Below are 27,673 nucleotides of genomic sequence, written 5' to 3'. Positions count from 1 at the left end.
CTAGAAGGAGGAGAGAAGGCTTCCCTCAGAGAAAAACAAAATGGAGGCGATTCCCCCCCCTCGTCTTCCCGGCCCCGCCCCCGCCCCGCCTTGGCGCCCCCTAGTGCCCGGATGGAGACAGCGCCGTCTTCCCTCAGCGCCCCCCCCCCAGCGCCATCTTCCCTCAGCCCCCCCAGCGCCATCTTCCCTCAGCCCTCCTCCTCCCTTGGCAACGTCGACGAAGGGTGGAAACCGAAGGTTGGGGCCTCCTCCCTTCCATGGGTCCGAAGAGAAGGAAGAGGAAATGGGGGCGGCCCAATTCCTCTACCACCCACAACCTTCTGGCCTTCCAGACCGCACGCCCGGCACGGGCAGGGATCGTCCGTCTCTGTGGCCGAATCGTACCCTCCGAGGGCTCGGTACGGTGCTCGGCGCACCGGATAAATACATCTGAATGAACCTCGGGGAGCCATGGCGGGGAGCGCCCAATAAATAGATGGGAATGAACCTCCACGGCGGTGATGACATGGGCTCCCTTGGCTAAAACACCCAGAGGCCGAGAAGATGGAGGGCCCTGGGGAGGCCAAAATGAAATAAATAAAGTCACCTGGTGTGGAGAGAGAGTAATTGGAGAGAAATGTGGCTGAAGAGGTCAGCTTTGGGCTGTCCCTGCTTCCTCCTCAAGGTCTAGAAAGTTCCCTGCCTCCTTCCAACTCCCACTCAGATTTCCCAGGTGCCTTTGCTTCAGGGTGTGGTTCGCAAGACTTTTCCCTCGGGATCGTCGGGAGCTGATCTTTCCCACCTGTCCCTTTTCCATCCTGTCTCTCCCCGGAGGGCCATAAGCGCTTAACAAATACCAACATTATCACTGTTATTATCTCCCTGCCGGCGGGCGCCCCTCAACCCCATTGAGCTGCCCTCCCAAGCCCCCTTCACCCCAGCTCCCGAAAGCGACGAAGGCTTCGATCTGGGGGGGGGGGCCCTTAATGGTGGCTTCCTACTTCCGAAACTCTCTTCTGCCGCTATCGACGCCCGGCTACTTCTCCCTTTCGTTGTCCGTCTCCCCCTTCGAGACGGTGAGCCCGTTGGTGGCTAGGGATGGTCTCCATCTGTTGCCGAATTGCACTTTGCAAGCGCTTGGTAGAGTAAGCGCTCGACAAATACGATGGAATGACTGAGTGGGTTAGTGCCCCTCGAAGGCCGTCCCCTGCCCGCCCTCATCTCCCCTAAAATATCCGCCCTTCGATCCCACGAGGAGCTAAGTAGTAGTACTTCTTTGTGGAAATAACAATAACGATGATGGTATTTGTTAAGTGCTTACTGGGTACCAGGCACTGTACTAAACGCTGGCGCGGGTACTTGTCAGCTGTGTGACTGTGGGCAAGTCACTTCACTTCTCTGTGCCTCAGTTCCCTCATCTGTAAAGTGGGGATTAAGACTGTGAGACAACCTGATTACCCCGTATCCACCCCAGCGCTTAGAACAGTGCTCTGCACATAGTAAGCGCTTAACAAATACCAACATTATTATTATTATCACAAGCAAATCGAGTTGGACACAGTCCCTGTTCCCATGTAGGGCTCAGAGTCTCAATCCCCGTTATTTACAGATGAGGTAACGGAGGCCCAGAGAAGTGAAGTCACTTGCCTGAGGTCACACAGCAGACAAGTGGCGGGATTAGAAAGAGCCCCGGCTTGGGAGTCGGAGGTCCTGGGTTCTAATCCCGCCTCCACCCCTCATCAGCTGTGCGACTTTGGGCAAGTCACTTCACTTCTCTGAGCCTCGGTTACCGCCTCTGTAAAATGGGGATGAAGACTGTGAGCCCCACACGGGACAACCTAATTACCTTGTATCTACCCCAGCGCTTAGTGTTGGGCACACAGTAAGCGCATAATTATTATTATGATGGTAAGAGTTCAATAAATACCACTGATTGATTTCATATCTGTAAATGATATGTTATAAATTGTTTAGAGTAATGTCCGTCTCACCCTCTTGACTGCAAGCTCATCTGCGGGCAGGGAACACATGAGAAGCAGCGTGGCTCAGTGGAAAGAGCCCGGGCTTGGGAGTCGGAGGTCGTGGGTGCGAATCCTGCCTCTGCCACTTGTCAGCGGGTGACTGTGGGCAAGTCACTTCACTCTCTGTGCCTCACTTACCTCATCTGTGAAATGGGGATTAACTGTGAGCCTCAAGCGGGACAACCTGGTGACGCTGTATCTCCCCCAGCGCTTAACAGTGCTCTGCACCTAGTAAGCGCTTAGCAAATAGCAACACTATTATTATATCTGCCGTCTCTCCCAAGGACTTGATGCACACAGTAGTGCTCAATAAATACCCCTGATGATTAATGATGTAACGATTCCTTACTGACCTCCCAATCAATGTCTCAATCACCTGCCCCTCCTCCTTGTTTAGTTTCAATCCCCCTGAGTGTTTTTCCCCCATCGAGTTGGGTGGTGAGTTGATTTTGTCAGCGAGGATTTCGCCGATAGGACTAATTCTTTGATGAATTCCAGTCAAGAACCATTCATTAAATCGATCGGTAGAATTTACTGAGCGCTTCCTGTGGGCAGAACACTGTACTAAGCCCTTGGGAGAGTATAACAGAGCCCAGAGGGAGCTTGCGATTTTGAGGGGGAGACAGACAGACATTGAGAAGCAGCGTGGCTCAGTGGAAAGAGCCCGGGCTTGGGAGTCCGTGGTCATGAGTTCGAATCCTGGCTCTGCCACTCGTCAGCTGTGTGACTGTGGGCAAGTCACTTCACTTCTCTGGGCCTCAATTACCTCATCTGTAAAATGGGGATTAACTGTAAGCCTCAAGTGGCCCAACCTGATGACCCTGTATCTACCCAGCGCTTAGAACAGTGCTCTGCACATAGTAAGCGCTTAACAAATACCAACATTGTTATTACTAATCATTTATGGATCTGTACGTAAGTACCGGGGGGGCTGAAGGTGGGGTGAATATCAAGTGCTTAAAGGGTACAGATCCAATCCCAGAGAGCTTTATTATTTATTAAGCGCTCACAAGAAGTCAAGCACTGTGGCTGGATACAAGATAATCAGCTCTGATACAATTCCCCGTCACACCTGGGACACTTCCTGTAATAATGAGGGAAAATAGGTACCTTCTCGCCATTTTACAGATGAAGTAACTGAGGCCCAGAGAAGTTAAGCGACTTCCCCAGTGTCTCGCAGTACAGTTGGCAGATCCGGGGTCAGAATCTGCGTCCTCTGACTCCCAAGCCCGTGCTCTTTGCCACTAATTTATTAATTGATCGATCTGTAGAGCTGATTGAGCGCTTAGCTTGTGCAGAGCTCTGCACTAGACGCTTGGGAGAGGACGGTAGTCATCAAAGACAGCGTGACAGTGTGGACTAATGGAAAAAGTGCGGGATTGGGAATCAAGAGACTCAGGTTCCGGTTGTGGCCCTGCCACCTGCCCGCTGGATAACCTTGGGCCAGTCACTTAATGTCTCTGTGCCTCAGTGTCCTCATCTGTAAAATGGGGAGAAGCTATCTCTCTCAAGGCAAGAGCCCTCTGTGAAACACAGACTGGGTTTGATCTGATTTTCTTGTCTCTATTCCAGTGCCTGACACATAGCAAATGCTTAGCAACACTATGATTATTTTATTATTTATATTAATAATAATGGTATTTATTAAGCGCTTACTATGTGCCAAGCACCGTTCTGAGCACTGAAAATGATGGCATTTGTTAATCACTTACTATGCGTCAGGCACCGTGCTAAACGCTGGGGTGGATACAAGCAAACTGGGTGGGACGCAGTCCCTGTCCCACATGGGGCTCGCAGTCTCAACCCCCATTTTACAGATGAGGAAACTGAGGCCCAGAGAAGTGAAGTGACTTGCCCAAGATCACACAGCAGACAAGCGACAGAGCCGGGATTAGAACCCATGATCAATCCACAGAGCTCTATATGCTGACAATTATTATAATAAAATAATGATAATTATAATTAGTAGCAATATCAGCTCTGCCCTGGAGATGCTGGCAATTCAGTGGGAGAGACGCACTAAAAAAACGCGGACAGGTTGGAGGAATTTATTGCCATTTATTGCTATTTATATAAATATTGCTATTTATCGCCATTGTTCTCGTCTGTCCATCTCCCCCGATTAGACCGTAAGCCCGTCAAAGGGCAGGGACTGTCTCTATCTGTTACCCATTTGTCCATTCCAAGCGCTTAGTCCAATCCTCTGCACATAGTAAGCGCTCAATAAATACTATTGAATGAATGAACGAATGAAAGGAAGCCGTAGAGTCTGAAGATAAGAAACCCCAGCCAAAGGGAGTCTCCAGATGGTCAAGGTTATCCTGCAGGGTTCACTCGGTGGGGAAACAGAGAGGGGAGATGAGAGATTAATCAGGGAAGGCCTCCTGGAAGAGATGTCATTTCCGTCAATGGGCAGGGACCGTCTCTATCTGTTGCCGAATTGTCCATTCCAAGCGCTTAGTCCAGTGCTCTGCACATAGTAAGCGCTCAATAAATACTAATGAACGAAAAGACCAAGACTTTATTAGACTAAGCTTGCCTTCCCCTTTTAGGACGGCGCCTGGAGAGTTCCCAGTCCTCTACCAGTCTCGGCTACGGGAGGGAGAGTCAAGCCGAGGCCCGTCCGTTCCGTTCCTGGCTCGGCCGGTGGCTAGCGAGCGGCGGGCCACCGGCTACGAGTTAAAACCCGCCCGTGCTGGGCAGCGGCCACGCAGGATAGAGTCGAGGGCGAAGACTCGTTTACTGCGTGGAAGGAGGCAGACACTAAAATAGCATTAATATTAATCAATATGAATATAAACATGAATATAAGTCGAAATGATACGATTTATGGATATCAAACTTACTCTTCCATGTGCAGTGCTTTCTTTGTTTACCAATATTTCACACGTTAATTTAAAACACACTTTCTACAGAGTCGAGGGCGAAGACTCGTTTACTGCGTGGAAGGAGGCAGACGCTAAAATAGCATTAATATTACTCAACATGAATATAAACATGAATATAAGTCGAAATGATACGATTTATGGATATCCAATTTGTTCTTCCATGTGCAGTGCTTTCTGTTTTTACCAATATTTTACACGTTAATTTAAAACACATTTTATATGTTTTACAGGATATTTGCTGGGGTTTTTTTTAATTATTATTGTCATTAGTTCACCACTGGGGCTTGTTCATGGAAAGAGACTAGTATTAAAAGCTTGCTATGTCCTGTAAATGTTGTCGTAGTTCTCTGTTTCCTATCCATCATCTGTGTGTCCCTTCTAAATGGGGCTAACCAAGAAACAAGGTTGAAATGCCCTGGTTATTCAATCAGTCGGTGGTATTTACTGAGCACTAACTGCGTGCAGAGCAGAGTGTACTAAGCGCTCGGGAGAGTACAACAGGTAGACACATTCTCTGCCCATGAGGAGCTTACAAACTAGACAGGGAGGACAGACATTAAAAATAAATTACAGATATTGTTCTATCATAGTCGTTTATTATTTCTCGAGTGCTTAATACAGTACGATTGATTGATTGAGCCCTTACATTCATTCATTCAATAGTATTTATTGAGCGCTTACTATGTGCAGAGCACTGCACTAAGCGCTTGGAATATACAATTCAGCAACAGATAGAGACAATCCCTGCCCAAAGATGGGTTTATAGTCTAATCGGGGGAGAACTCACTCTTGCACCCACTCAAAACTTTCTCAGAATGCTGTACTGTACTGAGCACTTGGGAGTTGGTAGACAAGTTCCCTGCCCACGAGGAGTTTTCATTCTAGAGGGGGAGACAGTTGTTAATATATATAAGTTATGGATTTGGAGCTGAGGTGGGGTGGCGAAGAAAGGGTACGGATCTCTAAGTGCAAAGCCGACCCAAAAGGGAGAGGGGATTGAGAAACTGGGCGCTTAATTGGGGAAACCCTCTTGGAGAGGTGATTTTAATCAAGCTCTGAAGTGGGGGAAGAGTGATCGTCTGTCGGATATGGAGAGGGAAGGTGTTCCAGGCCAGAGGCGGGACGTGGGCGAGGGACCGGCGGCGAGACAGATGAGGTCGGGGTCCGGTGGTGTTAGAGGAGTGAAGAACGTGGGCCGCACTGTAGTAGGAGAGCAGCGAGTTAAGATAGGAGGGGGCAGATCATCGCTGGCTCACCGACGAGGTTCTGGACAAGCTCTGATGACTTCCTCCCGAAAAAAGAGAAAGTTTTGAGTGAGTCAAAGAGTGAATTTGTAAGGGGACAGGCTCACTGCGGTTTTTCCAAGATGGGCAGGTCAGTGGTTCTGGGAAGGGAGAGGTGAGACTCGAATCTTCTTAGGAAGGAAAGAGTTTTCCTGACGGAATAAAGGTTTCCAAGGATCAGAGGGCAAACAGGGTCCCTTCCCCTCATCCAGACTCCTCCACTCCATTTTCATTCCTTCTTTCGGCGAAGAGCAGCAGCGCGTGGCCTCGTGGAGACAGTCTGGGTGGAAAGCGTGAGAGGACCTGGGTTCTACTCCCTGCTCCGTCCCTTTTCTGCTGTATGACCTTGGGCAAGTCACTTCATTTCTCTGTGCACCTCATCTCTAAAATGGGGATTAAATCCTACTCCCTCCAATTTAGACTGCGAGCCCCATATGGGAAGGGGACCGCATCCAACCTGATAATCTTGTTTCTACCCCAGCGCATAGCACACGGTGAGTGCTTAACAAACACTATCGTTATTATTGTTATCCATGACAACCATCGCTAAAGGCGGGTTTACCTTCCAGAAGTGTGGGAGAAGCTGTCAAACACCGATTCTCTTGAGAAGAGATATTTGGGAGGGGACGTTCCTTAACCGGCTCATTGATGGTGGACCCTTTATGCCTGCAATTATCACCATGGCAACGGCAGCCCGGGTGGTCACTATGGCGATGGCTACCCACAGAATCTCCTCAACACTCGGGCAGCCTCTTAAATGTCTATAGATCATGCGTATTCGATTGAATAATCAATGTATCTGTCCTGGAATCAGACCGCTCGTGATTATTTCCACGTATGTCTCTCCTGCTAGAGTGTTAGCTCCTCGTGGGCAGGGGGACGTGTCTTCTGCTTCTGTTGTTCTTTTCCATGTATTGCTTTCGGTAGAATGAAAAAAAAAATGGTATTTGTTAAGCACTTACTTTGTACCAGCCACTGTACTAAGCGCTGGGATGGAGAGAAGCAAATCAGGTTGGACACAGTCCCTAACCCACACTTGCTCACTGCCTTAATCTTCGTTTTACCACTGAGGTAACTGAGGCTCAAAGAAGTTAAGTGACTTAGCCAAGGTCACACAACACTCAGGTGGCAGAACTGGGATTAGAATCCAAGACCTTCTGTTTAAATACCCTTACAACTATTATTACTACACAACAGGAGGAGGTTACTGTTTATTGTCGTGCTCTCCCAAGCGCTTAGGGCAGTGCTCTGCACACAGCGAACACCCAATAAATATGAAAATGAATGACTGAAAGACTAAGCAACCAGAACAGAAAAGTGGATCAAATAGCTGGGTAGGCACTGATGCTTCTCCCAGATTGTAGTTATACTGGGGGAGTCTATCATTCTAGTATGTCTCGACTACTAATAATAACAATAATAATTGACGGTGGCATTTGCTAGGTCATGGGTTCGAATCCCAGCTCTGCCACTTTTCAGCTGTGTGACTTTGGGTAAGTCACTTCACTTCTCTGTGCCTCAGCTACCTCATCTGGAAAATGGGGATGAAGACCGTGAGGCCCATGTGGGACAATCTTGAAAGAGCCTGGGCTTGGGAGTCAGAGATCGTGGGTTCGAATCCCGGCCCTGCCACTTGTCAGCTGTGTGACTGCGGGCAAGCCGCTTCACTTCTCTGTTCCTCAGTTCCCTCATCTGTAAAATGGGGATGAAGCCTGGGAGCCCCATGTGGGACACCCTGATTACCCTGTGTCTATCCCAGCGCTTAGAACAGTGCTCTGCACATAGTAAGCGCTTAAATACCAACGTTATTATTACCGTCTATCTACCCCGGTGCTTAGAACAGTGCTTGGCACATAGTGAGGGCTTAACAAACACAATCATCATCATCATCATCATCCACCCCAGCGCCGAGTCCAGGGCCCATCGTGAAGCGCTCGACGAACGCCACAATGATTTTTATTGTTGTGATCATTATCCATCCCAGTGCTTAGTAGTCATTCGCGCACGCCCGCCATCGCGTTGATTGAGCGCTTCCTGTGCGCAGAGCACTGTACTAAGCGCTTGGAAAGTCCAAGTGGAGCACAGAGAGAGACCATCCCTGCCCAACCATGGGCTCACAGTCTAGCAGGGGGGGGAAACCAGGCAACCAAACAAAAGCAATAGGTCGGTCCAGGGACTGGCCCACTGTTAAGCCAAATGGCACCATTGGGATGATTATGATCATCCACGCCATGGCTGGAGAGCGCTTAGCACACAGTCAGGCCCTCAAAAAGGGCGCCATTGGGGGGGGCTGGGGAAGGTGAGGGAGGAAGGCGTGAGGGAGGAGGAGGCCGCGCCTCTATGTTCTCGCGAGAGCCACGGGGAAGGAGGGGGTCGCTTGGTGGTTTTTTTAAGAAGGAAAGCCCCAGCGCGCATGCGCAATGTGGGAGAAAGGGGGAAGAGTTGGTTGCGGGTTTAAAGGGAAAGCCCCAGCGCGCATGCGCAATGTGGGTGGGGGACGAGTTGGTTGCGGGTTTTTTTTTTTAAAGGGAAAGCCCCAGCGCGCATGCGCGATGTGGGGTTGGGGGGGAGAGTTGGTTGCGGGTTTTTTTTTTTAAAGGGCAAGGCTCCGCGCGCATGCGCCGTGGGTCGGTTTTTGGGGTTGTGAGCGGGAAGGGGGCAAGGGAGGAAGGGAGGGCGGCCGGGCCGAGCTGGGCCGGGTCGGGCCGGGCCGGGCCGGGCCACCATGGCCACCTTTGTCAGCGAGCTGGAGGCCGCCAAGAAGAACCTGAGCGAGGCGCTGGGGGACAACGTGAAGCAGTGAGTCCCCGGCCGGCGGCCCCTCCCCCGACAGGGCAGGGACCCCCTGGGCTGCTCCTCCACCGGGGCAGGGACCCCAGAGCTGCTCCTCCACCAGAGCAGGGATCCCCAGACCACCAGATCACGAACCACCAGATCAGGGACCCCTGAGCCCCCCACCCCCCGGATCAGGAACCCCCCGAGCTGCCCCCCACCAGATCAGGGACCCCTAGGACTGCCCCCCACCAGATCAGGGGCCCCTGAGCTGCCCCCCCCCACCAGATCAGAGACCCCAGAGCTGCTCCTCCCAAATCAGGGACCCCCCAGAGATGCCCCCGACCAGATCAGGGACCCCAGAGCTGTCCCTCCCAAATCAGGGACCCCAAGAGATGCCCCCCCCACCAGATCAGGGACCCCCAGAGCTGCCTCCCATCAGATCAGGGACCCCCAGAGCTGCCCCCACTAGATCAGGGACCCCTAGAGATGCCCCCCACCAGATCATGGACCCGAAGTGCCCCTCCCAAATCAGGGACCCCTAGAGATACCCCCCACCGGATCAGGGACCCCAGAGATGCCCCCCACTAGATCAGGGACCCCCCCAGATCAGGAACCCCCAGAGCTGCCCCCTCAACCAGAGCAGGGAATCCCCCCAGGGCCAGGATCCCACCCCAGAGCAAGAACCCCCCAGGGCTGCCCCCCCCCCACCAGATCGGGGAACCCCCACAGCTGCCCCCCACCACATCAGGGCAGACCAGGGACCCCCAGAGCTGCCCCCCAGGCCGAGAACTAGAAGCAGCACGGCCTAGTGGCTAGACCCCGCGCCTGGGAGTCAGAAGGACCTGGATTCTAATCCCGACTCCGCCACTTGCCTGCTGGGTGTCCTTGGGCAACTCACTTCACTCCTCTGGGCCTCAGTTCCCTCCTCAGTATTTACCGAGCGCTTATTGCGTGCGGAGCACTCTTCTAAGCACTTGAGGGGGGACGAAGCAAGAGTTGGAAGAAACGTTCCCCGCCCACGAGGAACTTGGAGTCTCCAGGGGGAGACAGACATTTCATCCTGAGTCATTCATTCAATAGTATTTATTGAGCACCTATGTGCAGAGCACTGTACTGAGCGCTTGGAATGGACAGCTCGGCAACAGAGACCATCCCTGCCCAGTGACGGGCTCACAGTCTAACCGGGGGAGGCGGACAGCAAGGCAAAACAGAACAAAACAAAATCAAGATAAGTAGAATCAAGGAGACATACACCTTATTAACAAAATAAATAGGGTAATAATATATACAGATGAGCACGGTGCTGAGAGGAGGGGGAGCAGAGGGAAAGGGGAGGCCCCTCCTAGTCATCAACCGGTCAGTGACAAGACCATCATCATCTAAATAGCCCCGGTAGTCATTTGTGAGAGTGAACCGATTTTCAATCTCTTGAGCCCTTGATGTGTGCAGAGCCCTGTGCTAAGCGCTGGCAAAGAGTACACAAGAGGAAATTAGACCCAGACCCCGTCTCTCAAGGGGCTCGCAAAAATCGAGGTCCATCTGGAAGTCATCCTCATAGAGCCGCTTTTGATTTGCGTCCGTCTCCCCCTCTAGACTGTGAGCTCGTTGTGGGTAGGGAGTATGTTTATTGCTGTCCTGTCCTCTCCCAAGCGCTTAGTACAGTGCTCAGCACACTGCGCTCGATAAATATGACCGACTGGAGCGTGCTCCAACTCCCCGAGGAAGCGAGCGTAGATGGCGAACCCAAGGGGGACCAAACCGCGCCCCGAGGGGCGGAGGGGGAGCGGGCGAAAGATCCGGGCCGGAGGAGAGCCGGGAGGGAGACCGAGGCTGATGGTGCTGCTGGTTTCTCTGCCGCTCCTCCAGATACTGGGCTAACCTGAAACTGTGGTTCAAGCAGAAGATCAGCAAAGAAGAGTTCGACCTTGAAGCTCACAGGCTCCTGGCCCAGGATAATGGTAAGAGGCTGGGGCCGGGCCGGGAGGGGGTGGCTTTTGAATCCTCAGGTTCTTGAGTTTTCAAAAAATCTGATGAAAGATCCCAATGGGGGAATCCAGGTTAACCCAGAATGGGAGCGGGCGGAAATCGGAGCAGCAGGAGCGCCGGGCGGGATGCTTTAGGGAAGACTTCCCCCTCAGCCAGCAGCATCCCTCCCCATCACTTCACGGAGTCTTTTTCCCAGTTCGGGAGGAAATCTCTATTTTAGAGCCCCGCAACCTCCCCCTCGGACGCCGTCTCTCTGCCGCCAGAAGGAAGCGAGGTTTTTACGGTGGGGCAGAAACCCAGGGCAAGTCAGAGAAGCAGCGTAGCCTGGCGGCTAGAGCCCGGGTCTGGAACCCAGAAGGACCTGGGTTCTAATCCCGGCTCCGCCACCTGTCTGCTGGGTGACGTTGGGCAGGTGGCTTCTCCGTGGCTCAGTTCCCTCATCTGTAAAATGGGGATTAAGACCGTGAGCCCCACGTGGGACAGGAGTCCAACCTGATTAACTTGTATCTACCCCAGCGCTTAGTACAGTGCCTGGCACTTAGTAAGCGCTTAATAAATACCACAACCATTATTTTTATTATTATTATATCCCTCTAGACTGTAAGCACACTGTGGGCAGGGTATGTGTCTATTGCCCATTCCAAGCGCTTAGTACAGTGCTCTGCACATAGTAAGCGTTCAATAAATACTATTGAGTGAATGAATGGACTCTCCCAGATGCTTACCACGGTGCCCTGCCCACAGTAAGCGCTCCTGAAAACAAGCGACTGACTAAGCGCCAGGGTGGACACGAGACAATCAGGCCTGACACAGCCCCCGTCCCACTCCCGGTTCACAGTCTCAGTGGGGAGGAAGAATTCCACCCCCGTTTGACAGATGAGGAAACTGAGGCCCAGAGAAATTCAGTGGCCTGCCCAAGGTGCCCCAGCAGGCAAGCGGCAGAGCCAGGACGAGGACCCCAGCGTCCCGACGGCCAGACCGGACGCTCTCCACGCGGCCTCGCTGCTTCCCGCTCACTTCGCCCCGTCTTCCTGCCTGTCTTTCAGTTCATTCGCACAACGATTTCCTCCTGGCCATACTCACCCGTTGCCAGATCCTGGTTTCCGCCCCAGGTAAGCGCGGAGACGTTCCGGAGGTTCCCCCGCCGGGTCTGAGCGGGTCGACCTTGAGGACGGAACTGTAAAGATACCAAGGGGCTTACGTCCGCCTCCGGCGTTCACTTACTAATGCCTGTCTTCCCCTCTAGGCCGTAAGTTCGTCGTGGGCAGGGAGTGTGTCTGTTATATTGTTATATCGGGCTCTCCCGAATGCTCGGTACGGCAAGCGCTCAGTAAATACCATCGGTCGAACGAAAGGGACCCCAACCGGGTGCTCCGTGCGTCCGTAATGCCGTTCGTTTTCCATCAGGGGTATTTACTGAGCGCTTCCTGTGTGCAGAACACTGTACTGAGCGCTTGGGAGAGAGCACCAAAACAATCAACCGACACACTCCCTGCCCACCACGAGCTTACAGCCTAGAGGAGGGGACGGGCATTAAGAGAAACAGGAATTTGCCAGCGGAGAAGCCGCTAGAAAGCAGCCGAGAGGCCGGCGTCCTCATTCTTTCCGACCCTTCCAGATGGCACCGGGTCCATGCCTTGGTCCGGGGGCTCGGCCACGAAACCCGGGAAGCCCAAGGGGAAGAAAAAGCTCTCGTCGGTGCGCCAGAAGTTCGACGTAAGTCGGCGACGTTCCGCTTCAGCGGGTCCACGGGAACGGCGGGTCCGAGGCCGGCAGCGGTCTTTATTTTAAATAGGGGAGTGGGGATTTGAGGAGCGGGAGCTCTTCGGCTCTGGGGGAGATGTTGCTCTGTAAACTCAAGGTGATGGCACTTGAGAAGCAGCGGGGAGGCCCTGCACTTACCTGCTGCGTGGCCTTGGGCAAGTCACTTAGAATCTCCGTACCTCAGTTACCTCGCCTGTAAAATGGGGATCGAATACCCGCTCTCCCTCCCCCTTGGGCTGTGAGCCCTGAACGGGACAGGGACCGGGTTGTCATCCGAGTATCCCCGACACAGTGCTTGGCCCGCAGTAAGCACGTAGCGAATACAGTTATCATCGTTATCACCGCTACCGTTTCTGAGCCTTCTAAGTTCTAGCCGTCTCTTTACGTAAGGAGAGTGATGGTGTTTATTAAGCCCCGACTACGTGCTGAGCGCCGGAGTATACACCCAATAATCAGGTCGGACACAGTCCCCACCCCGACATGGGGCCCAAAGCCAAAGGAAGCGAGAGAATGAGAATCCCCATTCCGCCGTTGAGGAAACGGAGGCCCGCCCGGGGAAGTAAAGGGACTCGCCCAGGGTCACCCGGCGGCAGGGAGCAGAGCGGGAATTAGAACCCGGGTCTCCTGACTCCCCGGCCCGTGCCCTTTCCACTCGGCCACGTTGCTTCTCGTTCTAGGTCGGTGTCCTCTGTCCCACACGGGGCTCACAGTCTTTATCCCCATTTTACGGATGAGGGAACTGCGACTCAGAGAAGCGACTTGCCCAAGGCCACGCAAGAGCCGAGATTAGAACCCATGACCTTCTGACTCCCAGGCCCGGGCTCTAGCCACTACACCCCGCCGCTCCTCCTGGAAGGGAGGAGGAGGGTCAGGGGGTGCCCGTCCACGCTGGGAGGTGGCAAAATTAGTCGCTCTCCTCTCCTCCGGGGTCCGTCACCTACCCGGGGGGCCAACCTGAGGGTCAGGGGGCGGCCCCCCGACGTGGGCTTCACGGTGCCCGGACGGATGCCCGAGGAGAAGCCGGGCGTCCCGGTTCCCCGTGCCCGGGCGGGGGGCGGGCGGGTCGCCGTGGGGTCCCCCGCCTCCCGGCCCGCGGGTGGTAAGGCGGCGGCCGGCCTTGTCCCCGAACAGCACCGATTCCAGCCCCAGAACCCGCTGTCGGGCGCCCAGCAGTTCGTGGCCAAGGACCCCCAGGACGACGAGGACCTGAAGCTCTGCTCCCACACCATGGCGCTGCCCACCCGGGGCCAGCTGGAGGGCAGGATGATCGTCACCGCCTTCGAGCACGGGCTCGACAACGTCACCGAGGAGGCCGTGAGCGCCGTGGTCTACGCCGTGGAGGTCAGCGGGGACCCCCGGCGGCGACGTGACCCCGCGGGATCCCCCCCGCGTCTCCGGCCTCCGTCTTCGACCTCGTCTTCGTCTTCGACCCCGCCGCCCAAGGCGGGCGGGCTCCGGGCTCAGCCGGAGGGATCGTTCCGTTCACCGCTTAGCCGGGAAATGCTCTTATCACTCATTCGGTCCTACTTATCGAGCGCTTGCCGTGTGCGGAGGGAAGTCCGCAGACACGGTAATTGCTACTACTCCCGGTGAGCGTAGAGAAGACGCAGAGACCCCCGCCCCCGGCTCACACTCTACCCCTACTTGCCCCCAAGCCGCCCCGCCGCGGGGGTTTCCCTCCGCGAATCGGCCCCGACGGAGAAACCCATCTCTTTCAGAATCACCTTAAGGACATCCTCACCTCCGTGGTGTCAAGGAGGAAAGCTTACCGGTTGAGAGACGGCCACTTCAAGTTCGCCTTCGGAAGCAACGTGAATCCCCAGCCCTACTTGAAAAACAGCGTCGTCGCCTACAACCATCTAATAGAGTGGTGAGTCCGCCTCTTTAGCCCCCTGCTTTTTCCTCCCCCCCCCCCCCCCTTTTTTTTAATGCTATTTAAGCGCTTCCTCTGGGCCTACGATCGGGTGAGCAGCCGTGATCCTTCTGTCAAGGAGCCGACGGTCCGTCGGGCGCCGGACTCTGCGCTGAGCGCTTGGGAGAGTCCGACTGAGCGACAAGACCCCATCCTGCTCTCAAGGAGCTCGCGGTGTCCAGGCACCCCAGGGGTCAGATTGGAAGCTCACGGTCTAGACCGGAAACCTGTCGCGGGCAGGGAGTGTGTCGGTGATGTCGGACTCTCCCAAGCGCATCAGCACAGTGCTGTGCGCGCAGGAAGCGCTCCCTAAACGCGACTGACGAATGCTGGGCCAAGTTAACTCGGTTTGGATCCACCGCCAAGGAGGGAGATGGGATGACGGGCGGGACTCGTTCATTCCTTCTGTCGCATTTATTGAGCGCTGACTGTGGGCAGAGCACTGTAGTGAGCGCGTGGGAGAGGACAGTTCAAAAGACAGGTTCCGGCTCCCCGCGCCCCGTGGTCACCCCGGGCGGCCGCGCGTCGCGCGGCTCCTCTCTCCGCAGCCCCCCGACCTGCGCGGCCCCTTCGGCCGGCCCGAACCCGGCCTCCCAGCCGGCCCCCGACGACGCCGAGCAGCAGGCCGCGCTCCTCCTGGCCTGTTCGGGGGACAGGCTTCCGGCCGCCCTGCCCCCCGTCAACATGTACGACCTGTTCGAAGCCTTACAGGTAACGGGGGTGGGACGGCAGGGTGTCCGCGCTCCGGGCCGGGCGGACGGAGATCTCCCCCGGGGCCCCTCGCCGCCCCGACTACCGGCCTAGTCGTGTCCGGCCTGGTTTTTTCCAGGCCCGGGGCCCGAGGGGACGGGGGCAGGGCCGGGGGGGCGGGGGGGGAACAACAAACGTGGCTATCCTGGCACGGGCTGGAAGCCGGCGGCCGCCTCCGCCCCCGCAGGTGCACAGGGAGGTGATCCCCACGCACACGGTCTACGCCCTGAACATGGAGAGGGTCATCACGAAGCTGTGGCACCCCAACCACGAGGAGCTGCAGCAGGACCGTGTCCACCGCCAACGCCTGGCTGCCAGGGAGCGGCTCCTGCTGGGCTGAGGCGCCCGCGGGCGGGAGCCGGGGAGCCGGCCCCGGCCCACCGGACAGGACTTTCCTCTCGGGGCAGGAGGACCCGGTACCCCCGGGGACTCCCGGCGGCCTTTTGGAGCGGCGACCGTCGCCGGCCGGCCGTGGAGCCTGTCTCCGGCGGCCCGTCCCCTCTCCGGTCCGGGACCGAGGGTAACCTCCGCCCTCCCGCGTTCCTTCCTTCCCGAATTTAGCCCGGAGGCTCCCACGATTCTCTCCCCGGGGCCGTTCCATCCGGGACAGAGGGTCCTGCCCCACACCTTGTGGGTCTCCCCCTGGGGCTTTGGGGCGAACGGCCGCGGCCTCCACCGGGCCCGGGCCTCCAACCTTGGGCACGTTGGAGGCCGGGGACTGGCTCTGGCTCACGGAAGTGTTGGGAGTCCAACCGGGAGAGCGGGTGACCTTCTGCCCCCAGCCGGGCGGGACAAAGAGCCCGCAGACGGTTCCATCCCGAAGATCGTACCAGCTTTAACGGCCACAGTTCCCTAGGCCTAGGATGCGGTGAGTCAAGCGAAGGGAAATCCCCGGCTTCCCGGGCCGAGAATCTTACAGAAGCCGTCGGGTCCCGCCGGGACCGCTGACGGGAGCGCGACGAGCTGACCGGGGCCGTTCCAGCTGAAGTGCGGAGCGGGGGGTATTGATCGACCGCATTCTCCCTCTCCACACGTGCCCCCCCCCCCCCCCAGCCCCACTGGGTACAACACACTCTATCAAGTGCTAAACTGAGCAAATGACTTCTCAAAATCACTGTATTTTCTTAAGGATCTAATAAAGACACCAAAATAGTCGCGGGAGCCCAGTTGTTCGCTTATTCCACCGGGGCCTCACACTCAAAACACACCTCACGGCCGAGCCCCGCCCGGGGCCAAGGGGTAGATTCTCCATCCTTCCTTGGGCCCCGACGGCCGCGGCTTCTGCCCCGGCCTCCCCCCCGTGGCGTCAGGCGGCCCTTCGGTCCGAGACGGGGCAACGGCCGGATCGGGCCGACAAATCGAACCCTCGTCACCTCGGCGATCCCTGGCCAACTCCCCCCGCCCGGGCCGCCCCGCTCCCGCCGGGGACGCTTTCGAACTCGCGGCACGCCACCACGCGGGCCGCCCGGGTTTTTATTATGAAACTTTATTGGAGGGACCGGTCTCTATCTACAGGATAAAGGGCGGCGGCGACTCGCGATCCCGGGAGGCCGACCGGCCCCGGTGCTACGGTGTGGCAGGTCAAGGGTCACAGTTCAGTGGCGGAAGGACGGCGGAGCCCCTGAGGTGGAAATACGGGGCGGGGGGCGGGGATCGCCATCTGTAAGGAGCTGCTCTTGTGCCACGGGTCTACACGGCGGGGGTCGGGGGGGGGGGGGGGGGGAGGATATGGAACGGGAAGCACCCGTTCCTCTCACGGCCCCAAGGCTGTCACCGCTCAGGGTCGGAGACGGGAGGCCGCGCTTCTGTCAGAGAACGGGGGCGGGATGGAGGGCAGGTGGGAGCCTCGACTTCATTCGCTCAGACCGGGGGCCAGGGGGCCGATCCGAGCCGGGGGAGCGGACGATAGATCCGCCTCCGGGTCGGGGCCGGCCGGACAGGGAGGTGTCCTTGTCACCGTGGTCTGCCTGCAGAAGGCTGCGGAGACCTCTGCCCCATCGCAGTCCCCCTCGGGCGCCGGCCTGTAGTAACAGCGACCCTCTCCCCACGCCCCAGCCCCGTGGGCGCCAGAACGGCCGGGACCCCCTCCCCAGCGCCCCCGGGGCAACGAGAGCGGAGCGGCTCCGGGCCGAGGGGTCAGACACGCCACCTGAGGACGAGGGGGACAAGGGCCCGTGCGCCAGCGGATCCCCCGCGGCCAAGGGCGGGCACCAGTCGGTCCCGGAGAGTTGGGCGCCTCGGGCCCGGCGCTTTCGAGCCCGTTCCCGCCCCTCCGCCCCGGTCCCGGAAAAGCCGGCGAGGGGTGGTGAGGACTGACCGGGACCGCGCCTTGCCCTGTCGCTCTGGGGAGGGAGGGGGAAGGGAGCTGAGCGGGGATAGTTAAGGGCGGCCACGGGCCCCGGAGCCAGAAGACGCACCGCTCTTTCCGGGCCCGGCACGGCACTGGCCCCGAGGCCTGCGTCCACCTCCCCCGAGCCCTCGCTACTTCCTACAACACGCAAACCGGAACGCCGCCTCGCGGATCAGTCCGTCCCTCCCGGGGTCGGGGAGGGGATTCGGGGAGCCTCCGCCCTCCACACGTCCCTCCGGTGAGCTCGGCCCCGTCCCGGGATCGGGGCGGGGCGGCGGGCGCGCCGGCCGGGAGAGGGAGGGTCTCCTCGCAGCTCGGCGAGGGGCTTCCCCCGGCGGCCCCAATCTCTCAGGCCCGAGCCTGCCCGAGACGAGGCCCCGGAGTCGTCGTCGCCGCCGGGGCCGGGGAGGGGGGCACGGGCTGCTCTCCCCAGGGCCCGGGCCTCCTCGCCGCCACGGATCGGGCCGCGGAGTGCCGAGGGCCCGCGCCCCCGGGACGGAGGGGGACCGGTCTTTACTGAGCACCCCCCGGGGCAGCGGCCCGGACCGCGCTCCACCGTCCCCGCCCGCGGAAGGGCTTCCGGGCGCCGCGAGGCCCCGGGGGGGATCCGGCTCGATGGAGAAAATGCCTTTCCACAGAGGCAGGACCGCAGGCGGGGGCGACTGAGACGGCGGTCCTCCGGGGGGGGGGGGGACGGCCAGACGTGGCCGCCGGGAGGGGCCCTCGGCGGCTCCCGCCCGCCGGCCGAGGAAGGCGGACGGGGTCCGGGCCCGGCCCCCGTCTCCCGCTCGGGCTTCGACGGTCCCAACGCCCGACCCGAGCCGGGCTCGCGGTCGGCGGGAGCCGCCGGCGGGCCCAACGGGAAGGCCCCGGGGCGGGGCGGGAGGTGCCGGCCACGCCGGCCGGTCATCCCTTGCGGCCGGTCCGTCCAGAGGGACTCCACCGGGCCACCGCGGCTCCCGCGGGCCCGGAGGGGGGCCCTCCACGGCACCCGGGCGGCCCGGCCGGCCCCCAACGTCTCTGATCGGGCGGGCGGGCTCTCTCTCGGCCGGTGGTCTCGGGAGGGGACTGGGGGGTGGGTGGGGGTGCCTCTGCTGCTCCTCCGGCCGGGGCGGAGACCGAGAGACCGCCTTCATCCGCCGCACCCCCGGGGCGGCCCCGGCCCCGGCCCGGTCTCTCCGAGGACTCGGCCTCCTCAGTCCCATCCTCGGGGGCCGCTTTTCTAGAAGAGAGAGAGAAAGGAGAGAGACCGGGTGGGGGGAGGGAGAGATAGGAAGAGAGACATAGAGGGACACAGAGCGGACGTGAGTTTTAACGGCGGGGGGGGGGGGGGACGGACGGGGGACGGACCCCGGGATGGGGTCGGAAGACTCCGCCTCGGCCGCTCACGCCCCCACGGCTCCCGACGCTCGGGCGGACGCCGGCCCCGGAGGGGATCCCCCGCTACGCGTCAGGGCCGCCGGGGAAACGGGGCGCGACGGAGGACCGGGGGGAGAGAAGGCCGGGAAGGCGATTCCGCGGAGGGGAGCCGGGCGGGGGGCCGGACGGGGAGGTCGGGGGCGATCGAGGCCGGGGCCCGGGAAGCCTCACTCCCCCCCCCCCCCGGAGGCCTCCCCGGCGCGAGAGAGATGGCGGGGGGCCGGGGGAGCGCAGAGGGGGACCGGGCCGGGGCCCGGCGGGCCCGGCGCACCTTAGCTGTCGCCGTCCCGGGGCGGGGGGTCCCCGTCGTCCAGGAGCGCCCCCTCCACCTCCCACAGCAGGTCGTCGTCGGCCCCGTCGCGGTCGTCCAGGCTGCCCGAGACGCGGCAGCGGCGGAAGCCGCGCACGATGGCGTCGCTGGGGATGCCGTCCCAGGCCGCCATGACCCACTCGAGGAAGAGGCCCAGCGGGGGCTTCTTGGCGTTGCCCGTGGGGCTGAGGGCCAGGTTGCCGGCCAGCAGCCAGTCGGCGTAGCGGGCGCGCACGCTGTCGTTGAGGGGCTTGTAGACCACCAGGTCGAGGACCTGCAGCTGGGAGGTCAGGCCCCCGGGGGCGATGACCACGTCCGTGCTCAGGGTCTCCATGTGGGCGCGCAGCGAGTCGGAGGCGTGGCCGCGGAAGCCGTTGAGGATGAGCAGCCCCCGCTCGCGGGGCCCGGCCCCGGGGGTCCGGCGGCGCCACACGGCCTCCACCCAGTCCTGCATCAGCTCCTCCGTCATCCAGCCGTAGCGATGGCAGCGCACCTCCATGCCCCCGGGGAAGCGGCCCGGCGGGATGTAGGTGCCCCGCAGGATGACGAACGGGGGCAGCTTGCGCCCGTCCGCCAGCACCCCCAGCATGGCCGTCACCTTCAGCTTCTCCCGCCCGGGCGTCTTCACCAGGACCGGCCGGCCCGCCTGGTAGTCCACCGTGACCCGCGACGGCACCTCCAGGCAGATGGGCGTCTCGTCCGCGTTGCCCATCTGGCCGTCCGGGTAGCCGTGGGCCCGGCGCAGGCCCAGGACGCGGCGCTGGTAGGCGGCCAGCTTCTCGCTCAGGTCCTCGGGCAGGGGCTGCGGGGGCGGGGGCGGCTTCTGCCGCAGGGTCAGGTCGTAGCGCCGCAGCATGCGGCGGCACCAGCCCAGGCTGGCCTTGAAGCCCTTGGCCGGGATGCGCATCTCCTGGGCGATGGCCAGGGCCTTCAGCTGCATGGCCTCGCGCGTGATGGGCGTGCCCGCCGCCTGCTGCTGCCGCACGTACTCGGCCACCCGCTGGTCCACCAGGGCGAACCGCCCGTTCTTCGGCCCGCGGAAGGCCCGCCGCATGGCGTGGGCGCTCTGCAGCTGCGGCTTCACCTTGCGCCAGTCGCGCACGTTCTTCTCCATGACCCCGAACTGCTTGGCCGCCTGGCAGTTGTTGGTCACCTCGGCGTAGTCCACCACGGCCAGCTTGAAGCCCGCGTCGTAGCTGCGCCGCACCCCGCGCTGCTGCTGCTGCTGGAGCAGCAGGGCCCCGGCCCCGCCCGGGCACAACGGGGGGTAGTCCTCCTCGCCCCCGGGCCCCCAGGGGCCGCCCGCCCCCAGCCCCCGCGGGTCCGAGGGGAAGCCCAGGGCCAGGGGGTGCGGCAGCGCCGGGAAGGGGCCCCCCGGGCCCAGGGGGCCCATCGCGGCCGGGAGCTTCGGGCCCGCCTCGTCGTAGCCTGCGGGGAGGGGGGGAGAGACGGGCCGGGGGCCCGGGCGTCACGCCGCGGGGACCCCCCCCGCCCCCCACGGCGCCTCCCTCGCCCCGGGAGGGGCCCCGCCGCCCGCCGCCCGCCCCCGGAGGGGATCCCTCACCCGGAAACGCGCCTCGCGGGAACAGCCACTCCTCAGAGTCGGCGGGAAACGGCGCCGCCCACAGCCCCTCCCCTTCTTCCAGCTGGGATATGACGTCCGGCCTCGGGAACGGGAATTCTGTCGGCGGGAGACGGGCCCCGGGGAGCGGGGTTACGCCGGAGGCCCCGGCCTCCCGCGGCCCTCGGCGCCCCCGGCGCGAGGGGGGCACCCGGGGGGGGGGGGGGAGGGCGGGATCCCGGCCGGAGGGGAAGGGGGACTCCGGGATGAAGGAGCGGGCGGGGCGGGGGGTGTCCGGGTCGGGGCCCCGAGGGGCCGCCCTCCTCCTCCGCCCGCGGCCCGGGGAGGCCGACTGACCCAGGGAGACCACCGTCTCGTAGTTCATCTTCATGACCTCCCGGTAGAGCGTCTTCTGCTCCTCCGTCAGAAGGTCCCACTCCTCGTCGGAGAAGGAGACGGCCACCTCGTCGAACAGGGCCGGCACCTGCAACGGCCGGCGCCCCTGACTCCCGCGCCCGCCCGGACCCCCGACCCCGACCGGCGGGGAGGCGGTGGGGCCCGGCGGGGCCGGCGGGCAGAGGGAGCCCCTCGGGGGCGGGGGGCGGGTTCCGGCCTTCCCCGCGCCCCGAGGGCGGGGGCCGCGGGACCCGCCCCGGGTCCGGGGGTCTCCCCGCCGCCCGGCGGGCCGGGGCGCGGGGCTGGGAGGCGGGAGGCCCGGGTTCTAATCCCGGCCTCGGGGGAGGCCCCTCGCCCCTCCGGGCCTCGGTTCTCTCGGCCGGCGGAGGGGGGCTCGATCCCCGCTCTCCTTCCTCCCGCGGCCGCGAGCCCCGGGGGGGGGGGGGGGACGGAGACCGCGCCCGTGTCTCGTGACTAGCCCGGCGCCCTGCCGAGTGCTTGGCGGAACCGTGCGTGCCCATCGGATCCCGCGGCCGTTACTATCAGTGCTTCTCGTTTTTATTTGACCCGCTTCCTCCGGGCGGTTTTCCGGGGGTCCGGGTGCTCCGGCAGAGAAGCGGCGGGGCCTAGTGGAAAGAGTCCGGGCCCGGGGGTCAGAGGACCCGGGTTCTGATCCCGGCCGGGCCACCGGTCGGCTGCGTGACTGCGGGCGGGGCACGGGTCCCCTGAGATCTCCGGGCCGGGGTTCCCTCGGCTGCGGAACGGACGCCGGACGCCCGTTCTCCCTCCTGTCGAGACCGGGAGCCCCAGGCGGGCCCGGAAGGTCTTGCGTCTATCCCGGCGTTTAGCACGCTGCCTGCCGCGGAATAAGCGCTCGACCAACGCCGCGGTCGTCGTCGTCCTCCTCCGTCGGTCGGCCCTTTCGGATCTCGCGGCCCCGCCTCCCCCCCCCCCCGCCCCCGACACTCACCCAGTAGCCCCCCGCGCAGATCCTCACTCTCTGCAGATCGTCCTGCCCGTCCTCCAGCTCCGGGACGCCAATCTCCTCCTCCTCCTCCTCCTCCTTCAGGGTCAAGGCGAGGGGGAAGGCCGGGCTGGCCATCTCTGTGGAGATTCGGACAGACCGGTGAGGCGGGCCGATCCGTCGGCGGGACTTACCGGGCGCCGTACTAAGCGGCGGGGGAGAAGACGGCCCCCCCGGAGCGCTGGACGCGCTCGCCCGGGCCCCCTCGGCGGCGGCGGGCGGGCGGGGCGCTCCCCGACGGGGCTTCGACGGGCCGGGCGGGGACGTCAATCCAACGGCGACGTTTATCGAGCGCTGCCCGGCCGCGCAACGCTTTACCGAGCGGCGGGGGGGACGGGGGGACGGGGGACAGCCAAGCAACGGAATCGGTAGCCACGGTCCCTGCCCGGCTTAGAGTCCGGAGGCCCAACTCCTGACCCTCGGGCCCGAGAAACAAGAGGGGGGGTCGGCAGCCTGGCACGGCGGATGGACCACCGGGCTGGGAATCAGAAGGTCGTGGGTTCTAATCCGGCTCCGCCGCCTGGCTGCTGTGTCACCTGGGACCGGTCGCTTCGCTTCTCCGGGCCTCGGTTCCCACGTGGGCTCCGACCCGCTTTGCTCGTATCCACCCTGGCGCTTAGGACAGTGCCCGGCACACAGTAGGCGCTTAACAAATACCACAATTATTATTATTTATACTCCTCCCAGCTCCACGGCGTTTACATCCCCCTTCTTACACCGTGCCGCTTCTCCTGTCGGTAATTTATTTTTAAGATCTCTCGTCTCCCTCGCTGGATCGGCCCCCCTCTAGACTGTGAGCTCGTCGCGGACGGGGATCGCCTCTCTTTATTACGCCGCCGTGCTCTCCCAAGCGCTTAGTACAGTGCTCCGCACACGGCGAGCGCTCCACGAATGCGACCGAATGAACCGTCAGCTCCCTGACGGCGACGAGAACCAGTCTGGCCTAGTGGATGGAGCCCCGGCTTGGAAGTCAGAAGGACCCGGGTTCTAACCCCCCCCCCCCCGCCACCACCACTTACCTGCCGCGTGACCTGGGGCAAGTCACTTCACTTCTCTGGGCCTCAGTTCCCTCATCTGGAAAATTATTACGATTCGATGAGCGTCGGTCGGACGCGGCGCGGCGGCTCACCCCGTTTGCTTGGATCCACCCCAGTGCTTAGTACGGTGCCTGGCACACGGTAAGCGCTTAGCAAATACCATAATTATTATTAGGGTCCTCTCCCGAGCACTCAACACGGCGTTCCGCACGTAGTATACTTATATAATTCTCTTTACTTCCACGGATGCCTTTTTACTTCTGTTGTTGTCCCGTCCGGCCCCTTCTAGACCGTGGGCCCGTTGGGGGCGGGGATTGGTCTCTCCTGATTGCTGAATTATACCTTCCAAGTGCTTAGCACAGCGCTCCGCACACAGTCAGCGCTTAGTAGATACGACTGAACGAAGGAACGAACGAAAGGAAACGCTCGGTAAATACCGAACGATCGATTAAGCCCCAGGTGGAGACCGTGAGCCGAGGGCCGGGGTCCAACCCGCTTTGCTCGGATCCACCCCGGCGCTTGCTGCAGTGTCTGCCACGCACTAAGCGCTGAGCAAATACCCTGATCACCATCACGGTCCTCTCCCGAGCGCTTAGTACAGTCCTCCGCACGTAGGAAAGGCTCAATCGACACCGAACGATTGATTAAGCCCCGGGTGGGGACCGCGAGCCCCGGGGTGGGGCAGGGACCGGGTCCAGCCCGATCCGCTTGGGTCCAACCCACAGCTTACCACGGCGCCGGCCACATCGGAACCGCTTAGTAAACAGCCTAAATCATCATCGTGATCCTCTCCCGAGCGCTCAGTACAGTCCCCTGCACATAGGAAACGCTCAATATTGAACAATTAAGCCCCCGATGGAGACCCGCCAGCCCCAGGAGGGGCAGGGCCGGGGTCCGACCCAGTTACCTCGTCTCCGTCCCAGCGCTTACTACGGTGCCCGCCACACCGTACGCGCTTAGCTAATACTCTGATGGTTAGGACGGTCCTCTCCCAGGCGCTTAGTTCAGTCCCCCGCACACAGGAAACGCTCAATCAATAGTGAACGATCGATCAAGCCCCCGACGCGAGCCCCAGGGGGGACGGGGCCGGGTTCCAACCGCTTTGCTTGGCTCCACTTCAGCGCTTACTACAGTTCCCGCCACTCAATAAGCGCTCAGCGAACACCCTAATCGTTATTAATACGGTCCTCTCCCAAGCGCTCAGTACAGTCCCCTGCACATAGGAAACCCTCAATACTGAACGACTGATTAAGCCCCCGATGGAGACTGCGAGCTCCGGGGGGACCAGGGCCGGGGTCCCACCCAGTTACCTTGCCTCCTCCCCAGCACTTATTACAGCGCCTGCCACACCATAATCGCTTAGTAGATACCCTAAATCATCATCACGGTCCTCTCCCAAGCGCTTAGTACAGTCCACTGCACAAAGGAAACACTCAATATCGAACAAATCGATTAGGCCCCCGACGGGGACTGCGAGCCCCGGGGGGGGGGACAGGGACTGGATCCAACCCGCTTTGCTTGTGTCCACCCCAGCGCTTACTACAGTGCCTGCCGCACACTAAGCGCTTAGCCAATACCCTAATCATTATTAACATGGTCCTCTCCCAAGCGCTCAGTACAGTCCTCTGCACACAGGAAACCCTCACTATTGAACGACTGATTAAGCCCCCGATGCAGACTTGCGAGCCCCAGGGGGGCGACAAGGCCGGGGTCCAACCGCTTTGCTTTTGCCCCCTCCTGCGCTTACTACACCGTGAGCGCTTAGCAAATAGCCTAACCGTTATTAGGGTCCTCTCCCTAGCGTTGAGTACAGTCCTCTGCATATAGGAAACGCTTAATACTGAACAATCGATTAATTCCCCCGATGGGGACTGCGAGTCCCGGGGAGGACAGGGACCGGCTCCAACCCGTTTGGCTTCTGTCCACCCCAGCGCTTACTACAGTGTGCCACACCATAAGCGCTCGGCAAATACCCTAATACCATCAGGGTCCCCTCCCAGGCGCTCAGTACGGTCCCCCGCTCATTGGAAACGCTCAATCAATACCGAACGATCGATTCCACCCCCGATGGAGCCTGCGAGCCCCGACCTCTTTGCCTGTGCCCACTCCAGCGCTTACTACAGCGTGCCACACCATAAGCGCTTAGCAAACACCCTAGTCATTATCAAGGTCCCCCCTCAAGCGCTCAGTCCAGTCCCCCGCCCAGAGGAAACGCTCAATCAATACCGAACGATCGATTAAGGCCCCGACGGAGCCCGCGAGCCCCGACCTCTTTGCCTGCGCCACCCCACGAGCGCTTAGTAAATACCCTAAATCACGAGGCCGGTCCTCTCCCTGGCGCTCAGTCCAGTCCCCCGCGCAGAGGGAAACGCTCCCTACTGACCAATCGGCGAAGCCCCCGACGGAGACGGCGAGGCCGGGCCGGGGTCCCAGCCCGCCGCCTGGTCTCGCCCGGCGGCCGGTGGGCGCTCAGCCCGTAGCGGCCCGGCGCTGAGGACGACGCGGAGGCCGTCGGGCCGGGCGGTCCCGCCCGCCTCCAGCCATCTTGCCCCGCGCCCGGGGCCCGCAACAAAGGAGCGCCCGCAGCCCCGCCGGACGCCCGGGGGAGGGGGAGGGGCAGGCGGAGGACGAAGGGGGGCCGGGCCGGCCGGACTCACCGCGGGGTCAGAGGTCAGAGGGCGGGGGGCGGCGGGGCCCGGCTCCCCCGGGGCTTCCGGGGCGGGCGGGCGGCCGGCGGCGGGTCCGCGCACGCGCACGGGGCCCTCTTTCCCCGCCCCCGCCGCCCAAGCGCCGGCCACCCGCGGGGCCGGCGCCTCTCCGCCCGCGCGCCCGGCCGCGGCCGTGCGTGCGCCCTGACGTCACCGCGCCCGTGCGTCCCCCCGCCCTTCGCGGGGCGCCCTGCGCCCCACGCGCCTGCGCGCCCCGGCCGGGCCTGCCTCCTTTCACGGGGCTCCCTGCGCCCAACGCGCCTGCGCGCCCCGGCCGGGCCTGCCTCCTTTCACGGGGCTCCCTGCGCCCCACGCGCATGCGCGCCCCCGGCCGGGCCTGCCTCCTTTCACGGGGCTCCCTGCGCCCCACGCGCCTGCGCGCCCCGACCGGCGCTGCCTCCTTTCCCGGGGCTCCCTGCAAACAACGCGCATGCGCGCCCCGACCGGGCCTGTCCCCGCCCTTCACATGGCGCCCTGCACCCCACACGCATGCGCGCCCCGGCCGGCCCCGCCCCCGCCCCCTCACGAGGCTGCCTGCACCCAACGCGCATGCGCGCCCAGGCCGAGCCTGCCTGCTTCCACGAGGCGCCCCGCATCCAACGCGCACGCGCGCCCCGGCCGGGCCTGCCCCCGCCCCATCACAGGGCTCCCTGCAGCAAACGCGCATGCGCGCCCCGGCCTGCCTCCGCCCCAGGCTCCCTGCACCGAGCGCGCATGCGCGCGCCGGCCAGGCGCGCACCCTAGGCGCATGCGCATTGCGGTCGGTCCTGCACCCCCGCCTCCACCGGCCCGTCCCCCTCCCACCGCGTCGCGCGCCTGCGCCGTTTGGGCTTTCGCGCGCTAAACGCCTGAGGCGTTCGTTTAACGCTCATGTCGGGGCCTGAACCCTGCGCTAAACGCTGAGCTTTAAACGGGTTCCTCAGTCCGGTCGCCCCGAAGGACTAGAGGGGTGGGCCAAGTCATAGAGCGAAACGGAGACTGTAAACCCCGCCCCCCCCCTCATTCATTCAGTAGTATTTACTGAGCGCTTGGGGGAGTCCACTACAACCATAAACAGAAATAAATGGAAGCAGCGTGGCTTGGGAGCAGGAGCCCGGGCTTGGCAGTCACAGGTCGTGGGTTCGAATCCCGCCTCCCTGCCACCTGTCAGCTGTGCGACCCTGGACAAGTCACTTCACTTGTCTAGGCCTCAGTGACCTCATCTGCGAAATGGGGATGAAGACCGGGAGCCCCACGTGGCACAACCTGGTTGCCCTGTATCTCCCCCAGCGCTTAGAACAGTGCTCGGCACATAGGAAGCGCTTAACAAATCCCATCATTATTAATATTAGTAATAACAATAAACAGATGCCTTCCCTGCCTGCCACGAGTTTATTAATAAGCACCATGAGAGGATAATAATAATGATGGCGCTTGTTAAGCGCTTACTGTGTGCAAAGCACTGTTCTAAGCGTTGGGGGGGGGATACAAGGTGATCAGGTTGTCCCACGTGGGGCTCACAGTCTTAATC

At 61.3% G+C, this 27,673-nt stretch overlaps 2 protein-coding genes across 6 annotated transcripts; one reads left to right on the top strand and one right to left on the bottom strand.

Annotated features, from left to right (window-relative positions):
* The first annotated feature begins 8,821 nt into the window (after positions 1-8,821).
* TADA1 (transcriptional adaptor 1) lies at positions 8,822-16,513 on the top strand. The gene is made up of 8 exons (XM_029080621.2): positions 8,822-8,970; positions 10,813-10,904; positions 11,979-12,044; positions 12,551-12,648; positions 13,828-14,037; positions 14,415-14,566; positions 15,157-15,319; positions 15,546-16,513. The coding sequence occupies exons 1-8, from the start codon at positions 8,897-8,899 to the stop codon at positions 15,696-15,698; spliced, it is 1,008 nt and encodes a 335-aa protein (XP_028936454.1). The 5' UTR covers positions 8,822-8,896; the 3' UTR covers positions 15,699-16,513.
* Positions 16,514-16,826: 313 nt separating this feature from the next.
* On the bottom strand, positions 16,827-26,146 carry POGK (pogo transposable element derived with KRAB domain). Of its 5 annotated transcripts, XM_029080617.2 has the most exons (7): positions 25,764-26,032; positions 23,438-23,492; positions 22,365-22,498; positions 21,356-21,482; positions 21,002-21,118; positions 19,399-20,865; positions 16,827-18,930 (listed from the first exon to the last, which is right to left on the bottom strand). In XM_029080617.2, exons 3-6 carry the CDS (start codon positions 22,494-22,496, stop codon positions 19,400-19,402), a joined length of 1,842 nt encoding a protein of 613 aa, XP_028936450.1. In that variant the 5' UTR covers positions 22,497-22,498; positions 23,438-23,492; positions 25,764-26,032; the 3' UTR covers positions 16,827-18,930; position 19,399. The 5 variants fall into 5 exon arrangements, with proteins under 5 accessions (XP_028936450.1, XP_028936452.1, XP_028936451.1 ...); XM_029080619.1 differs by lacking the exons at positions 23,438-23,492; positions 25,764-26,032 and adding an exon at positions 26,113-26,146; XM_029080618.2 differs by lacking the exon at positions 23,438-23,492.
* Between the last annotated feature and the right edge of the window lie 1,527 nt (positions 26,147-27,673).

Source organism: Ornithorhynchus anatinus, chromosome 16 (genome assembly GCF_004115215.2).
Source record: "Ornithorhynchus anatinus isolate Pmale09 chromosome 16, mOrnAna1.pri.v4, whole genome shotgun sequence".
Taxonomy (NCBI): domain Eukaryota; kingdom Metazoa; phylum Chordata; class Mammalia; order Monotremata; family Ornithorhynchidae; genus Ornithorhynchus; species Ornithorhynchus anatinus.
Note: the sequence above shows the minus strand (reverse complement) of the source record. Positions and strands in the feature narration are given on the sequence as shown.

Excerpts from the sequence above, each read along its gene's own strand:
- TADA1 (XM_029080621.2), top strand. The coding sequence starts at position 8,897 with ATGGCCACCTTTGTCAGCGAGCTGGAGGCCGCCAAGAAGAACCTGAGC. Across the intron at positions 14,567-15,156 it reads TACAACCATCTAATAGAGTG|CCCCCCGACCTGCGCGGCCC; the intron begins GTGAGTCCGCCT and ends CTCTCTCCGCAG. Across the intron at positions 15,320-15,545 it reads ACCTGTTCGAAGCCTTACAG|GTGCACAGGGAGGTGATCCC; the intron begins GTAACGGGGGTG and ends CCGCCCCCGCAG.
- POGK (XM_029080619.1), bottom strand. The coding sequence starts at position 22,496 with ATGGCCAGCCCGGCCTTCCCCCTCGCCTTGACCCTGAAGGAGGAGGAG. Across the intron at positions 21,483-22,364 it reads TCTGCGCGGGGGGCTACTGG|GTGCCGGCCCTGTTCGACGA; the intron begins GTGAGTGTCGGG and ends CGGCCGTTGCAG. Across the intron at positions 20,866-21,001 it reads CCCGCGAGGCGCGTTTCCGG|GCTACGACGAGGCGGGCCCG; the intron begins GTGAGGGATCCC and ends CCCTCCCCGCAG.